General features: G+C 44.7%; 1 protein-coding gene across 3 annotated transcripts in view; it reads right to left on the bottom strand.

Annotated features, from left to right (window-relative positions):
* The window catches only part of ncoa2 (nuclear receptor coactivator 2), a 39,637-nt gene that overhangs the window by 9,975 nt on the left and 12,353 nt on the right, over positions 1–17,309 (bottom strand). For all 3 annotated transcript variants that reach the window (XM_086101700.1, XM_086101701.1, XM_086101702.1), the window contains exons 3-12: positions 16,399–16,506; positions 15,874–16,046; positions 13,482–13,585; positions 11,250–11,427; positions 9,206–9,397; positions 8,114–8,215; positions 7,327–7,467; positions 7,098–7,245; positions 5,703–6,933; positions 28–229 (exon numbers count right to left, since the gene is read on the bottom strand). In XM_086101700.1, the coding sequence (XP_085957826.1) occupies positions 28–229; positions 5,703–6,933; positions 7,098–7,245; positions 7,327–7,467; positions 8,114–8,215; positions 9,206–9,397; positions 11,250–11,427; positions 13,482–13,585; positions 15,874–16,046; positions 16,399–16,487 (2,560 nt within the window). In that variant the 5' untranslated portion in view covers positions 16,488–16,506. The remainder of the gene's footprint in view (positions 1–27; positions 230–5,702; positions 6,934–7,097; positions 7,246–7,326; positions 7,468–8,113; positions 8,216–9,205; positions 9,398–11,249; positions 11,428–13,481; positions 13,586–15,873; positions 16,047–16,398; positions 16,507–17,309) is intronic.

Raw genomic sequence — 17,309 nt, 5'->3', positions numbered from 1 at the left:
GGGGAATCGCCGTGCTTTGGTACTCACTGGTGGGCCCCATGCCAGCGGTCACATTCTTGTGCTGCAGATGCTGCGCCGCCGCGGCCGGGCTGCTGTCGGACATCTGCAGGATGTCGTTGATGATGTTCTGCTTGTCCATGGGGCTGGGCAGCGAGACGGGCCGCGGCTCGCAGAACAGCTGCGGCTGGGCATTCTGCAGGTCGTTCAAGATGTCATCCAGCTCTGACGACTGCATGCAAAGGGGGTGGGTGGGTGGGTGGGGGGGGGTGTTAAAGATGGATGACACTTGAGAAATTTGAAGACATGGGGAGCAGGCCTGAGATAAATAAGCTGCAATGGCTACAAGTGGCCACCAGAGTGCAGCAAATGAAGACTCGTTGTGCGGCGTGCTCCTCAACAGCAGTTTTCACAAGACAGTGATAAGCAAATACCTTAAAAAAGTAATTAGTTACAAATTGCCCCACCACCCCCAAAAAAAGTCATTAAACTGGTACATGAATTACTCGCAGAAAAATTTAATTAGCTAACCAGGGCAGGTACTTCTTTTTTTTAATATGAATTGTTTTTTGAGTTTTTTTTTTAACAGATCATTTGGCTAGGGTAGACCAGCATGGATGAGTATTTTAATCAACTCAATATTTATTGAACCTCCAACCACGACTAGTATTTTCTTTCAGTCATTCCTTAAAAAAAAAATACAAATAAAATGCACAACTTCCAGACAGCTGCTACATACGTTTTCCATAACCTGTTACATTAATTTGATGACACATCGCTATTTTCCTAACGCCGTTATTTCCGACACCGCTAACTAATTGGGGAATAATGAAATCAGAAGGATGTAGGAATAAAATAAGAAGAAAACATTTAACTCACTCGACCATAAATCAGGCACGGTGAGTGACGTGTGCGCCAGCGAGTGGAGTTGGCTGCTTGTTCACGTCGGTGAGCGAGTCGGTCAATAACTGCACAACAAGCATCGCCCTGAGAGCTCTCTTTACATTTTGCAACAGTGTCACGATCCAAATAATTCAGATCATTTTGGCCATGATATATGTGATCTACATTCTCCTGCGCTTTCCTCTGGTGGCAACTGTACGGGCTATACGGGAGTGCTATAGTAAGTGTGGATATGGGGGGGAGGTGACAGCTAAAAGCCCTAATGAGGTCAGGAATGATGTAATGCTCCTGTACACTCTCACTTGCATCGCTTCCTCTCTCGTCCCTCTCCGCCCCCCCCCCTTCAATCCTTTCACTTTCTTTTCTCTCGGCCACACTGCTTTGCTTTTACACTTAATGGCTCCTGTTTCTATCAATCGCTCCCCGTTTTCAAGGCAGCGTTGTAACGCGATCTGTATCCTGTGCGGGAGCACTGAGGGTACGCTGCAAAAAAAAAAAAGAAAAAAAAAAGCAGAACGGACACAGGAAAACTATTATCGTGGGGATTCATTGTAACGCTTCAGCTCCTTTATCAGCTGACCAGTCCCGCACTCGTATTAGCTGGTGTAAGCAGAGAATTGGAAAAAAAAAAAAACATACTGTACATGTTGCTGTTCTCAATTTGTTGCTTAAAGGTAAAAAAAAAAAAAAACGGCACCGTAGACGCTAATTAGTGTCAGTATTAAACTGAAAGCCAACGCGATGGTTGTTTTAAATACACCAGGTTTAATTCTCTTTGTTTGATGTTTATTTGGACAATTGGAACAACGGAGTGGCTTTAAACAGAATGATAGAATTTCTTATTTTCGGTGAAACAGTATTAAAATGTCAAGTTATGATAAGCATCTTAAGGTTTTTCAAGGGGGGAAAAATGCTTTCACGACAATTATCTGTACGTTAAAACTACCGGAAGGAAGAAATATCCTGACAAAAGAACAAGCATATTTTGTCTTGATTTGAGATGCCGATCGCTGGTTGGATTTGAGTTCAGTTTAGTTGGAAGGAAGTTGTTATGTCAAAGGGGGAATTTTGGGCAGTGAGACCACGCCACGGGTCAGGGTGGGGTGGGGGCTGGGGGGGGGGGGGCAAAAAGGAAGTGCTTTCTCTCATGTCGGTCAAAGTTGATGACAGTGGAAAATTAACACACACACGCACACATAATATTCCCTTCTGCCTTTCGCCACAAGTCAACTCTGCTCTGATTTCACATGTAGTCCCCGCATCAATAATTCAGCTCTCAAACAATCATGAGCATTACAGGAGGGAGGGGGGCGGGAAAGGCGGGGGGGAGGATGTGTGTGGGAGGGTGACACTAGTGGGGGAGAGAGCAGTGGGTGAGGTTAGACTCCCTCCCCGGCCTCTAAACCAGAGTAGTCATCGTTCACACATGGCTGAGCAGCCATTCACCAGCAGCCCACTCGCCAGATAATGAAGTCGTCACAGCGTCCCCCCCCGACTAAAGACAACACGTGCGCTGCGAGAAAGGGGAATGAGCTCTGATCATATTACACGTACTGTCCACTTGAAATCACATACACTGCCTTTTTAATGTAAATTGTGCTTGAACGAAGCCAGCATGAAAACAGTAAAAAATAAATAAATAAATAAAATAAAATAACATGATTACGAATTCTCCCACAGTGGTGCCTTGACTTTTTGAAGACACGAGCTGTTGCTGTCCATTTTTTTGGTTTTACTGTATTGGCCCGAATATAAGACGGCCCTGATTATAAGCCTATTATTCAAGACTCAAGTTTGAAAAAAGACTTTTTGAACACCAAATACATTTTTATACAGAAAATAATTACAGTACACATGAAACAAATGATTATAACAATATATTTGAGAGAAAAAGCATCTTGAAGTTTACACCATAACTTCTCTTCAGCTGCCGGTTAGCCTGGCCGATCTTCGACCCACTTTTCTCCAGATTGTCGCTATGTTTCTCCATTTTCTGTTATCTCTATTATTTTCTTCTCTTTTCTTTCTTACCGCTATTTTTTTTATTTTTATTCTTCGTGCTACCGCTATTTTTATTTTTATTCTTCATGACGGGTTCGTTTTGGCCTGAAGAGTCAAGTTCAGCATTCGCTTCAATGATATCTGGCGTCATCTAGCGTCATGAATGGGTATAACGTCTAGACCCCGAATATAAGACGACCCCCATTTTTTCAGTCTTATTTCAATGCAAAAAACACTGTCTTACATTCAGGCCAATACGGTAAGTTACAAGCAAAAAAACAAAACAAAAAACCCCACTACCACATTACGGCATCAGCAAATTTAGTAAAATCCAGCCGCCATCATTTCACAACGGTTTCATGACAGTGGAAGGACAATATCAGTTGGGGGGCGGTGACGCACCATTAGACTGATTTGCCGACCGCCAGCAAACCCCACAGAAGAAGAATAAGGACGCTCGCGGGTCATATGGAGAGAAAATGTGTTTTTTTCCCCTCTGTGACAAAAGAGGATTTTAAAGTATTTTAAAGTAATGACTTGATTAATCTGAGCATAATCAGTAGAATCAATTCAAATTTGGCCCAGCACTCCATCTATGGATGCTTTACGGGTTCGCGGTAGGGTCGAGGTCAGGGGACAGAAGCAGCCACTAAGTGACTTTTTCCTCCCCTTATATCAATGCGGCATAAAACAAAGCGTTGCTGCCGGCGCTATTTTTAAGTGGTTGCCTCCTCGCCACGATCACCATGGCAGCGGCACGGACACGCAGCAGCATATGGCTCATCGTGTTCACTACGCCTGCCGGAGCTCTGGGCTCTCCTGGGGGGACTATGTGCGACTCCCCGCGTCTCTCTCCTCTTTGGTCCCCATCATCCAAAAATGCTGAATTATAGTTTGCCTTGATTTAAGATATTTAATCCCAGTTCTTCAATTTTTGCAGTGCGAAGGTGGACTTGTTGGTATATTGCGGGTCACTGTCCTGCTACATCATCAGGCAGCTCTTGAGCTTGAGGGCACAAACCAATGGCATCATTTAGAAACCGCATTTTCTTTCTAGTTGGGCTCAATCAATGCGGCGCATGATCTGACCTGATTTCGAGACCCTCCTCCACACGTTACCCTCCAACGAAAACGCTCTACCGAGCACAGTTGTTTCAAGTCCGGCCTGACTGAAATTCGGTGGATGTGCGTAACGTGTAATGCGTGTTTTTAAAACGGACAGGTGGGGCAGGTCTTTAGTAGATGAGGCCAAATGTGTGTCTGGTTATCATAAAACAAATCACGCTCAATCTTTTTTAAAATTAATGATCAGATATAATATATCATATATAATAATTGGATGATAAAAATACATTTTAAAAACATTAAATCCATCTGTAAACTTGTTTTACATTTCAATAAAATTCTTTTAAAAATATGTTATTGAAAATAATTATTAACCAATGAACAAAATTAATTTATAAAATGTACACCGGTAAATTTGTTTTATTTTGATTTCCATAATTTATATTCAGATTTGTAACTCATTCAGCACCAGCCAATTCTGGACCGAGTCTGAAAAGACGTTTGAAAACGTCTTTGGGAGTGAATGAGTTAAAAATTGTACGTGCCCCCTCGCCGCTGGCCACAATTTGCCCACGCCCGATGCAGGACATGGCAATTGAAATTTCACCAGCAACACTCTGCCTCTTCATTCCAGAATCCCCTCCTCCCTTACTTTCCCCTTCTTTCTGTCTTTCTTTCAGTGCCAGCCATGACCCGAGCTGGCAGCCAAACCCGCAGATTCCTGCGCCAGACGCGAGCGGGGATCAAATGGCCGGAGCGCCGCGGGGGGCTGCTTCCAAATGTCACAGTCGTTTGAAGCGCGTGGGACGCAGCTTCCTTTTGCGCATGCCGCCAAACCAAAGTCTTTAAAGATATTTTGCTTTTTGGTCGAGACACCTGTAGTTTGGGAAAAAAAAAAAAAAACGAATAAACAAAGTAAACGAGCGGAACTGCCAGAATGTGGCAAAGCGAGTTTTTTGTGGAGTAGCCATGCAATGATTGGAGCGCTTCCATCACACAACGGGCAGTCGGTGATCTGATTGCATGCGCTGCATATGTGCACACAATGTAAAAAAGGGAATCAGCGGGCTGCGGAAAAGGCAGTTTTGCATATTGGACTCAGCGCTACAGGACAATTAATTAGCAGCAGCCGCTAGCCCAAGTGACAAATGTATTTGAATGACCTTGAGTCAAGGCATCCTGCATGGAGCAGGCTCATAAATGTTTTGGATTTGTCATTTTAGTTCATTTTAATTTTGACTTTAGTTTTTTAAATTCAGTTCGTTTTAATGAATTTTTAAGCAAGCTTGTTATTTTTTAGAAAATACTTTGAGTTTAGTATTGATTAAAGTTGTACTTTTTTGTACATATGCAGTATTTGTTGAGTGCAAGATAAAAAAAATTAAATATTGTCATGTCAACTACAACTTTTTGTTTTGTACATCCGAACAGCAATTCCAAAATAAATACATTGGAAAGTAATTCACAGAAACAAAGCATAGGACATTTTTTGCTCTAAATTCAGATACCGGTGTAGTTTAATTAGTTTTATGATTGATATGATTCTTTTTTTTAAGAGCAGTCTTGTTTTTATTTTATTTCATTGTTATTTCAATTTTAGTTTGTTATTTTTGTCTTTTTTTTTCCAGTATAACTTTAACTTGGAACTGCACAACCGAATGCCAAGATGTTAAAATTGGTAGATGTGTAACCCGAGCATATTAACCCCCCCCCCCCCAAATAAAAACAAAACTGACCTGTTCAGCTTGATCGTAGCCGACATCTGCTTTCTCCGTTTTGACAAGCGGGTGTTTGCCCCCTTCCGCCTTCACCTCCCCAGGTTCCAGTTTGGGCGGCTTGTCCTTCAATCCGCCATCGTCCTTGTCCAGTAGGTAGCGCAGCAGAGTGTTGTCCTTCTTCTTGGGGCTGAGGGGCTCCTGCTTGGGGGCGCCATCTGCGCCGGCAGCAACCTGGCCTTGCTCCTGGCCCAGCTCCTTCCCGGTGGCCTCGGCGGTGAGCTTGGCCAGGTCCACGGGAGACGTGCTGTTCTGGAGCAGCTGGTGGAGGATTTTGTGTTTCTCCTTGAGGGATGTGGCGTGCGTCGTAACTCCGGGGAGCCCGCCGCGGATGCCGGCCCCTTCTTTCGCCTCGGACCCCCCGTTGGGGGACAGGGGCGTCTCCAGAGGTTCCGGTTTGTTGGTGAGCAGCTGCAGCAGTTTGGTGTGGCCCTTGTCGTGAAGGCGAGAGTGAGCGTCGTCCTCGCGCTCGTCTTTTGGATCCACCGGGTTATTTTCCGTCGGGCCCGCCGCGTGCCCGCTCTGACCCGCTTCAAAAGAGTCCGCGGAACCCGGTCCCGGTCTCGACATGGGATGAGCCCCCGATCCCGGCGGGGCGCTCGCCGGGGAGCCTAACCTCCGATCGGGAGAGCCCAGCGTGTGCCCGTGACCGACTCCGTGACACTCGCTTAGGGCCTGAAGGGCCGACAAAGAACTGCTGGTGTAGCCGCTGCCATGGCTGCCCGCTGCGCCGCCACCCATCCCCACCGGGGAGGGGGAATGCAGGCCGACACGCGGGCTGCCCGCCCCGCCGGGGCTGCCGCGATGCCTGGGGGAGAGCATACAGTTCTGCTGAGACGGATGCGGGCCACTCACCGGGCTGGGGCTGGCGCGGGAGGGACTGTTCATTCTCCAGTTCTGGCCCTGCTGCGGCGGCTGCATCCCCCCCGCGTGACTGTGCAGCGGGGGGCAGCCGTAGCGGTAGCTCTGTATGTGTCCCCCCATGGCTGCCGGCTCTCTGGGACCGGTGGGGCACGGCGGGGAGAAAGGCGTGCTGTTGCTGATGTCTTGGCCCTGAGGTCCTGCGCCTGGCAAGCTGCCCGGGGTTGGGGGAGTCATGGATGGGGTGGAGGAGTTCATGGGCTTGGGAGCCATGCCCGTAGCCTGGGTGCCAGGACCCATGTCCTGGCCCACGCCGCACACAGTCTGCTCCCTGGAGGCCAAACAGCAACACGCAGCAGCGGTGTTTACCTCAAAGCAGTCGGCAGACTCCATTTCGATCAGCGTTCCATACATGTTCATATTTTTCAGCATTGCAGTGAGAATCTGCCACATGGAAGGTATGAGCTACAACAGGTTGAAAGATTTCGGACATACCTCTGGAGAATGTGCACCGACATGTAAAGCTGTGGTTCGTTGGTGACGTGGGAGCGCACCAGTTTGCTCTTGGTGTGGGCCGACACGATGGTTCCGTCCGAAAGGGAGAAGCGGTAGATGGGGCTGAACGCCTGGCCGTGGCGAAGCACTGAAGGAAAAAACGAGGGTTTACCAAACGGGCACGTGGGTCGCACCGCAAACAAATACATCCACGCCCGGCGTGACTTACCTTCTTGTTGATGTCGTTTGGCGAAGGACATCTCGCCATCGTTTTGCAGGTGAAAGCGTTGGATGCAACGGCGCACCAGGTCCTCCCAGCCCGGCTTCATGGACGCCCGCAGCAGGCTGGTATCCAGGGAGGTTATCTTGCCTTGAAAACAGCAAACAATAGAAAATATCAACTCATTGGAAGGCTTCTTTGTGACCGCAGTCAAGTTAAAGCCTGGTGGGGGTTCTTAAAACTTTTTGGATGCAGGTACCTGAGGCCCAAGGAGTATGTTACCTCCCATAAGGCAGACAACCAATCAAAATCTAAAAGGCCATGTCTTTTCGCAACGTTATTTATTACACGTGACAATCTGACATTTCGATCGAGATTTTAGCAAGTTTACACACATGATTTGCTTTCACGGGCCACGCAAAATGACCTGCCGGGTCAAATCTGGCCCCTTGAGTTTGACACCAGTGTCTTAAATCTTTTTTAAATCTCTAAGTCTTTTTTTTTTTTCTTTCTTAAAATGTCAGCAAGACTCACAAGCTTCCGGTCAAAAGCCACAACATGAGCTACACCTGGTACACTCTAATGTGCTTCAACTGAGAAACCAGGTCATGCCATCTGTCAAACTAATGGATCTCGTTAAGTCTGTGCCTGCGATGTTGCTGTAATTGGACTAGCGCGTAAGCATCGAGGGCAGCACGGTGGCCTAGTGGGTAATGGATCTTGCGTCACGCTTCTGAGGTTGCAATGTGCCTGACGTTGGTGGGATTTTTGGACCGCATTGTGCTTTCTTGGGTACCTTGAAGGTCCTGGCGCGTGGTGAAGCTCTCTTGCGTGGGCAACATGGGCCTCTCCTTCATGGGAACCCGGCGAGCCACGCAGATCAGGCACGACTGGAAGTCTGAGGGCGGCAGAGAGAAGCCGGAGATGAGGACGTATATAGAAATATATTGAAAGCGGTGAGGGGCGAGGGGGTAGGTGGATGATGGAGAGAGGACGAGGTGGGGGGTGGGAGGGACAAGAAAATGAAAAGATATGTTATTCCCAGGCAGCATCATTAATAGGGTTATTAATGAGGACGGGGAGCTGGGCCCCCCCCCCATCCCCTCCCACCCCTCGTCTTTCATGAGGAGGAGCAGCTATGCTTGGCAAAAGAAGTGATGACCTTTGAGTGTCTGTGTCAGTGTGTGCTCCAGTAGGAGGGGAATTGATGCAGCGTTTCAACTCACCTGTTTCAAATAGTTGAAACAGTTTGGAATTTAAAAAATATATATTTAGATTAAATATTTATATATTTCTATATATCTAAATATTTCGAGAAAATCTAAATATATACCGGTATATAAAATCTTGGTTGATGTCTTTCAATCAAGATGAAAGAACAAATTTGATACATTTATAAATACATAGAAAGTCATTTTACAATCTGTTATCTCCTAATCAAGTCATTACGAAGATGACATGGAGGGAGAATCTAATTTGGATTAAATGAATCGTAAAAATCCCTTTATAATGATGACATAAGTCACGCAAAAATATCGCAGAATATCAAGATAATTAAAAAAATTTGGCGCAATTTTTGAATCCGTTGCCTCTTGAGCAGCATCAAAGCAGAGGTGATAGATATATTTTTTAAAATCGTCACACTCCTAAAATAATGGTCTACGTCATTTCTTTCAGATAACTGAACCTAGATATTGATTATATTATTATCATTTCATTTGAGGGGTAAAATCGAATGATCTGTTTAACGAATGACTTTGCCGATCTTCGCGGAGATCGATAGTGACATGATTTTAAAAATTCCGCATGCTGAATACTTCAGGCTCCTTCTCATGTTCTCCCATTACGCCTCAGTTTTACAATGCAACCGCTCCTCGTCCTTGCGTACCGTCGCCTTCCTCCTTGATGGACTTGGGCTCCGACACGGCGAAGCACTGCATGGTCTCGTACTTCTGCTGCTGCGGCGGCTCGTGCTCGTGCGTGTGCTCGGGGCTCTCGCTGTGCGGGTTGACCAGCATTCGGCAGTTGAAGGTGTGGCTGTTACGTCTCGGGCTGTCACTGGACCACGGCACGCCGTTCACTGTGGGTGGTGGTGGGGGGGAGGGGGGCAAAGAAAAAGGATTCAGTCAGTGAAAACGCAGGTCGATGAGTGCCCGAGAGCTTTGCAAAAGCCGCGATTCAGTCAAATGTTCGAAACATTTGACCTGAGGTATGTGCAGATATTCAACGTGCTTTTAAAGGATAGACAGCGAAAGGGTTTCGACTTGGCTGGCTGTTAAAACTCATTCAGTACCAGCCAATTCTGGACCAAGTCTGAAAAGACGTTTAAAAACGTCTTTGGGAGTGAATGAGTTAACTGGCTAGAGAATTAGCCGAGCAGCAGCTGGTGTGTAAACGTGCGCTTGCATTCATTTTGTTAGCTTTGTTCGATAAAGCGCCGCAAAGTTCATTTGCGGCTGTGTTGTACCAAGAGATCGTAAACTAGAACTAGCGGTGGTAAATTAGCGACCGATTTTTGTGAGGAAGACAAATTCAGAGCCCCTCGAAAAGTTTGCATTCCAGATCCACGAAACTAAGCATATTCATCCGTCCAAAAACACACACAACTCGCTTCACTCGAGCAAAGTCGCGTTCCCACTCCATCTGCTGATCTCGTTCTCTGCATTGATGATAATCTCCCAGTTATCTGGGACACAGCCCCGCAATTGATGCTTTTTTTTTTCTCCTTCCCGGGTGCTTCTTCTTCTCCTCCTCGCCGCTCGCTCTCCCGCCCAGATGGCCGGGCACTTGTCAGACCTCAATCCCGAGCACCGAGGGGGAGGGGCAGGGGAGGGGGAGCACTGACATAGATTGAAAAATCACCTCCGGCGCTTGATTAGTGGCCAAAAGAAGTGGATGGCGAACGTTAAGGGGTAAAAAATGTTTTTATCATACACATACAATATTACGACAGTTTTTTTTTTTTTGGCGATAGCACAACTTTATTTTTATCATGACTTTATTATTCTCTTGTTATGGCTTTGTAATGTTGTAACTTGACTGTCGCCAAATTAAGACTTTATTCAAGCAAGATTCCAAATCTTTTTTTTTTTTTATAAAAAAATTGTTCTTATAATAATATACATTTTCTCTCGTAAAATGGCAATTCTCTAAATAATTAGTGTGTGACAATTTTCACATTGTGACTTAATTTTCGTAAGAAAATTGTATCTTTTTTCTCTCTCTCTCATATTATGATTACTCTTGTCATGATACCATTTTTTTTCGAGTAATAAGACTATTTTCACCAAATTAATAAAATAGTCCACTATTTTATCATGGTATGATGTCATTCTCCTAAAATTCCTCATTTTTGGTTATACAATCACTATACTTTCCCTGCAATATTTCACATAATATAATTTAATTCTTGTGATAATTTTTGTGCCAGATCATGAGTCTTCTCCAAAAAATAATAACACAAAATAACTTGCGTTAAAACACGGACGTTTGTCTGTAATCTTATCCCGACTTTTTTCTCACCAAATACCACAATTTCAGAAGCAATATCAAACCCGCCCCCCCGCCCCTCCCCAGAAGAACTAAATGGGAAGATGACAGCAAAAAACGGGAAGGTAACATCCTTGATGTGACGACGGAGGCATAAGATGAGAGTCTGGGAAGGAAGCCGCGGCTGACAGGGGAGAGAACCTGAAAAAGGAAGTTAATTAGCTGAGAAGGGGGCTTGACGGAGGAAGAGTGCTGCGGGGGGTGGGGGTGGAGGTTACGGCATCGGGCAGAGGAGAAAATGAACAACGTATAAAATATATGGACTGACCCACAAAAAAGAAAAGTGGAACGCATCGAAAGTCTGCCATCTACGGTTAAAAACGCAAAACGCGAAGCCGAGATTGTCAAGCCGTGTCACGGTCAGGTTGGCACGTGGGGCTTACCGAGGGATTTGGGCAGCAGGTTCTTGATGAACTCGGCGTGGTCTCCGACGTGCAGCACGCTGTAGACGCTGGTGTTCATCAGCTCCTCCTGGTTGTAGTGCAGGTACTGCGTCACGTTCTCGGACACAAACACGATGTTGCCCTCCATGTTCACCACGAAAAAGAAGCCGTCCAGGGCCTGTGCGGGACAACGACAATATGATGTCAAACGCTGTTTTTTGTCCCCCCCCCTTCTCCTATTTCTCTAATGGCTTTTTCCCCCCTCATTGGGAAAAACAAAAATGTTGACGCTGCAAGGATTGGAATTTGCAATTATTTTGTTTGCGCGTTATGACTTTATTATCATACAATGATTTGATTTTTTTCTCCACTCAGATTACAACTGATTCAGATAATGTGATGTGTCAAAAAAACATTTTCCTTGTAACATGGTCAAATTGTCAAAAGTCACACTTTTTTTTTCTCCACTCACTCTTTTCTTGTAATTGCCAGTAGTTTGAATATCCTGAATATTCTTGTCAAATTGTAATTTTCATCACTGATAATACAACAAATCTTGTGATACGAACTTTTTTTCCTGGCAATGTTACGACTCTAAAACGACAGCTTTTTTCTGAAAAGAACCCATTTTTGTAAATGCAACTTTGAGTCATTTTATTTTGTTTCAAATTCCACTTTCATTGGTGGTGTCAATGAGGAACAAATGAGTGACTGTTTCATATTCATCCGAAAATACACAAATTAAGGTCTCGTCCCCATCAGACACTTTTTGCTTAATCTGCTCGATTGATTATATCTTCATCTCCAAAGTTTGTGGGCAATTCCGCTTGTTTGCTGTGCTTGTTGGGTAATTCTCCATCGTATTGACAAAGCACAAGCTGTACCGAGATGGCCGCAGAATTACGCAATACGGGCCATCCATCACTTTTCCTGTGCAACTGCACTGAATGAAGAGGAGGGGAAGCACTTAATTGAAAGAATATAGCCTCAGGTTAGCCATTACGCACAAGATGGTGGCAATTAGGCCATCAAATCACCCGCAGCCCTTTGGAAAATAATTTTTAAAAATAAATAAATAAATTGGTGTTTGGCAATCTGAGGTGCTCCTCTTCCACCTCTGCGATGAGGATAATCAACCATTAGACTAATTGTTTTCTACGGGCGCCCGTCCATTTTTAAATGCATGAAAACGTCGGACGCTTCCCCAAAGTCGAGCCCAGCTGAAAATAGAGCAGCGGCCGCCGACATCATCCATCGTGGCACGCTGAGTGCATTCCGTGTGAAGAAAGGCCACGCGCCGGACAAGTAGGGCACATCGAAACGGAGCGAGCCTCCTTCCAGACAGCGCTTGGGTAACGCTGCGGGGGCCAATATGCTAATTGTACAGTGCTCCAGTTTAAAAAGACCACTGTCACACGTCAATGTTACTTGGCGCTTTCACGAGAATGAACATTAATAATCCTACAAAAACAAAATTGCAATACTGCCCGGAAAAAAAATCCATGATAGGTCTAGAATAAAATTATATTTTTAGCGGGGGGAAAAACTGTTTATTATGAGGAAGGAGGGGGGAGCCATATTACCAGTTGCATTGTGGGAAAAGTTTGGTTTGATTATAAAAAGTTATATTTTTACATGACAGGAAAAAAAGTAATTCTCTCCTAGCGCATCCTTTAAATGAACGCAAGCTATATTTAGCCGCCACAAGTCAGTGTGTCGATTCGGTGACGCCGGACCAGGAGCGCTATAAATAGCCCTCAACGGGACATATCGAAAGGCCGACGTGAGAGAAATGTGAAATGAAGAAAGGGAAAGAGAAAGAGGAAGAGAGAGATGACTCGCCGAGGCGGGCTGTCGCTTTCGTCCCCATTTAGACGCAAGCACTTCAGTGCGCCTCCGTGGGACAATGGGGCCATTCCAAGACACCGGTTGATTTAAAGCCGATCGGAGAGATATTTGGAGCCCATTTACGGCATCCCTGCGGACGGCTTTGAAACGCATCGTAATTGTGGATTCAATTAAGTCATTCAGTTCCAGTCAATTCTGGACCAAGTCTGACAAGACGTTTAAAAACGTCTTTGGGAGTGAATGAGGTAAGGAAGCTATACGCAGCGCGCAATACCCAAAAACCTATTCAAATACACTTTTTAAACAAAGCCCGCCCCCTTTTGGACAGCGCGAGTCACTCATATGACGAGGCAGCATCGTGCGCATTGAAACGGAGATGCCCACCTCGAGCATCATGGGTCCCAGGGCATCTTTATCAATCACGCTCTGGCCCGTGGATGAAACATCGGCCTTCTGCACCTCCTCCTCGCTGGTGGCGGCTGCTTTCTCTGCGGGTTGGATGAAGTTGGAATATTAGGATGAAAATACATAAATAAAATAATTATGTGTGAATCACCGAGAAATGTGGTCATACGAGAAACCAAAAAATTATAGTCGTCATATTATAACTTACAATATGGAAAAAAAAGATGAGTATTATCAATAAATCTTTGTCATAATTTAAGAGAAAGCACCAATTTTGTGTGGATAAAGTCATAATAATATGAGAAAAAAAATTGCATTGTGAGGGGAAAAAAATAATTAAATAACGTAATATTTTAACCAAATAAATAAATCAATCAATAAATAAATAAAAGACCAGACCAAAAAAATAAATAAAATTATAATATGAGTTTTGACAACACTGCAAATTTCCAATTCTTACAATTGTTCAATCATAAAGTCGGTCCACTTCAAGAAAAAAAAGCGAAGAGTTTTTACTTACTCTTACCGAGGTTCAACTTCTCTTTTCCATCATGTGCATTTGTGGCTCTTTTCAGTGTGGTGACACCACATTCTAAACTCATCTAACTCTATGTTCGTGGTGATAAAACTAAAAGTGTTGCCCCCCCCCCACTCCACCAGAAGCTTAACAACAATATGCTATCTTTTGACATCGCCAAAAGGAGCGCCGCTTTTGACAACTTTCTTTTCACACTGCCACCGCTTGTCGGCTTCCAACACTCGTCGCCTTCATTCGCCGAGATACCGTCGAGCCACGCGAGCGGTACACTCGCCGGCTTGTTGACGGGTTGTTTACCCGTCCCCGGAGAGGCGACTTTTTCGATTGGTTCCCTCGCTTGTGTCTTATGGTGAGGGGCCGCGCAAGCATTGAGCGACGGCTGAGTATATCCTGGCCGGGAAAGGGGGTGGGGCGGGAGTCTTGCAGCTGTGCCGGCGATGAATGCGCGGGTCTGTGTGGCGTTGCGCAAGCTCGGTGTAGAAATATTACATTGCTTACATGCAAAATTGAAGGCACGGGATTGTGGTGTTTTTTTTTTTTTTTTGCCCGCCTTCCTTCGTGAGTTAATCGTGTTCATGCGAATTGTTTCATCCGGCCCCAAAAGTAGGTAAGGGGACACTTGAGAATGGTATGCATCAGCTCTTTTCTCATGGAGCCTATGCTCGTAAAATTATGATTTTTTTGGGGTGACGTTATAGCTTTTTGTCTCACATTATGCGATGATTATTCTGGAAATGTTTTTAACTTCTTGCCTTGCAATGATATGATGCTTCTTTCGATTTCCCGTGGAGTTAACCAGACTTTTTTTTTGCCTTGCAATTTTAATGACTTCATTCTCATACAATTACAAATTTTTGTCATAAATTTGTCATATAATAATAATAATAATAATACATTTTTTAAAAGTATGTTTTTTTCCTTTTCCAAAATTACATTTCTGGGGCTTTTTTTTTTGGTAAAACGCAGTTTATAAAAAATAGTGCCGATGAACCTCGGGAGCAATTTGAAGACAATAATCAAAATTCTCGTAACATTGCGTGGCCTATCGGTCCAAATACGCTGCGATGCGACTCAAATTTGAGGGCCATTTTTTTCCTCTTTATGTTACATTGCACAGGTTACATAACAGTTGCTGGCGCATCAAAACAAGACGCCATCGCTGTCCACTTATATAATTAGACCACGCCGCGGCGAGCTTAGGTCTAAACTTACTCAACCCATCCATACTCGCCTTACACATCAACATGAGCGATTCAAACTCTACTTTGGAGCTAAAAGGACTTTCCATTCGTTTGGATTATTGAATCAGAAAAGCAATTTTCCGGCTGATTAAATACAAAAGTAAGGATATGGGTGCTTTCGAAATAAAAAAAAACAAAAGAGCCCTCAAATGACTTCCAAATGAGCTCAAATAAGCATCTGGACAAATAATTCCGCAGCGCTGATTGATGTGCCTGATGTTCTGGCTCGTGACGGTGGAGGGAAAGCCAAACAGAGTGCTCTGAATTATGCGCGTTACATGATGAAGTGATGGAAGGAGCATTAATCAAACGTAATGCTGTTTGGGACAATATTCAATTGCAGGCGGCAGCTTCCAAAAGGTAATATGGCGCAGTTGGATTTAATTTTTATCGATGTATGTAATTATTACTATTATTATTTGGGTTATTTTTGGCTTGTTGTGGTGGACAAAAAAGTCCATCAGCAAAACTTGTGTCAGTGTTTTTTTTTTTTTTCTTCATAGAATTTATAGCTGCTTCGCAGGCGCTCTGGAAAATGGACTGACAGATAATAACAGGCACCCCTTTCTGGGCATCCGCCACTCGCGCGCACCTTGCTCCTTGATTTGCCGAATCTGCTTCACGGTCTCCTTCAGGATGGCACATTTGTCGGGCTTCACGTTGAAGTTGTCGATGTCATTGAAGTTGGCGAAGATCAGTTCGGCGAGCTCCTCGATGTACTTGTTCTCATGCTCACGGTTGCGTTTCTCGTTGCTCCGCTTGGGACTGTGGACAACGAGAGAGGAACGTATTCGTCAATGGGCAGATGTAATAAAACTAACGGCATGTCCCAAAAAGAAAATCGAAATGACCATACAATGTAAAAGTGTTTCACTTTTGGCATCGGACAAATGAAACTGACCGAGTTGTCCGAGATTATTCACATTTATTGAGATGCACCTTCAACAGCTACAAAATTAACTCATTCACTCCCAAAGACGTTTTTAAACGTCTTTACAGACTTGGTCCAGAATTGACTGGGACTGAATGAGTTTTAATATGCTTTTAAAAAATAAATACTAACAGAGGGTGAGCTGCATGTTGTATCAAAATCTACATACGGCATGTCGAGCCTTACCTTGGTCCAAGAAGTTCAGCAGAACATTCTTTACGTTTTCGCGACTCTGCCCTGGCAGGGTCGGATGAGTTTTCCCCGATGCCACTCATCCTCAATGCATATCAGCGTCTACAAATAAATAAAAATAATAATAACAATAAAAATGAAGTTTAAATGCAGGCCATTGTTATGGCACCAGTGTGTCAAATTTTAATTTTAAAGTTTTGAAATGGTCCCTTTTTCAAACCGCGGGAAATCTTGAAACCGGGAACCCAAACGATGCCTCTCATGACTTCATCTGCTGCACATTCTGCACAAACGACTCCACTAAGAGCCTTTGGTTGTAAAAAACATCGCAAACCAAGGAGCCCCTTGACTTTCTTTTTTTTGAATTTACAAATCCATAGTTTGATGTCAGAGGAACAACCTCCTGACCCCCCCCCCCCCCACTCCCTCCCGAAGGCAGGAGGAAAGAAGGCTTTCCCCAGCACACGTCGTGTTGCGATCCGCTGCAGCCATGGAAACATGACAAGCGCACATGCTTGCTTTGCCGACTCCTCCTCGATTACATAAGGCAGGACAGGCAGAGTGGCAGCAGCACAATATAGAGCAGATGTAGCGTATCTTAGGAGAGAGAGAGAGAGAGAGAGAGAGAGAGAGAGAGAAAAAAAGCTTCTGGCCTGGAGTGACCTACTTTGGAGGCAGGAAAAGGTGCATGGACACTCAAGAGGGGTAACGGCGTGGAGGACAAAATGACTTCAACGCCATGCCTAGCAACATTTGCATTGAATTTTTATTTGACTTTTTCACCAACCCCGCCTCCCGCCGCTAGCAGAGGTGATGCTTTTTTTTTTCTTTGAATGATGACAACGGATATCAGGTTGTTAAAGCGCTCTTAACGGCTTAAGTGATTCAAGTTATTCCTATTGGTC

This window comes from Hippocampus guttulatus, chromosome 21, assembly GCF_054856545.1.
Source record: "Hippocampus guttulatus isolate MCC_2025c chromosome 21, RoL_Hgut_1.0, whole genome shotgun sequence".
NCBI classification, from domain to species: domain Eukaryota; kingdom Metazoa; phylum Chordata; class Actinopteri; order Syngnathiformes; family Syngnathidae; genus Hippocampus; species Hippocampus guttulatus.
Note: the sequence above shows the minus strand (reverse complement) of the source record. Positions and strands in the feature narration are given on the sequence as shown.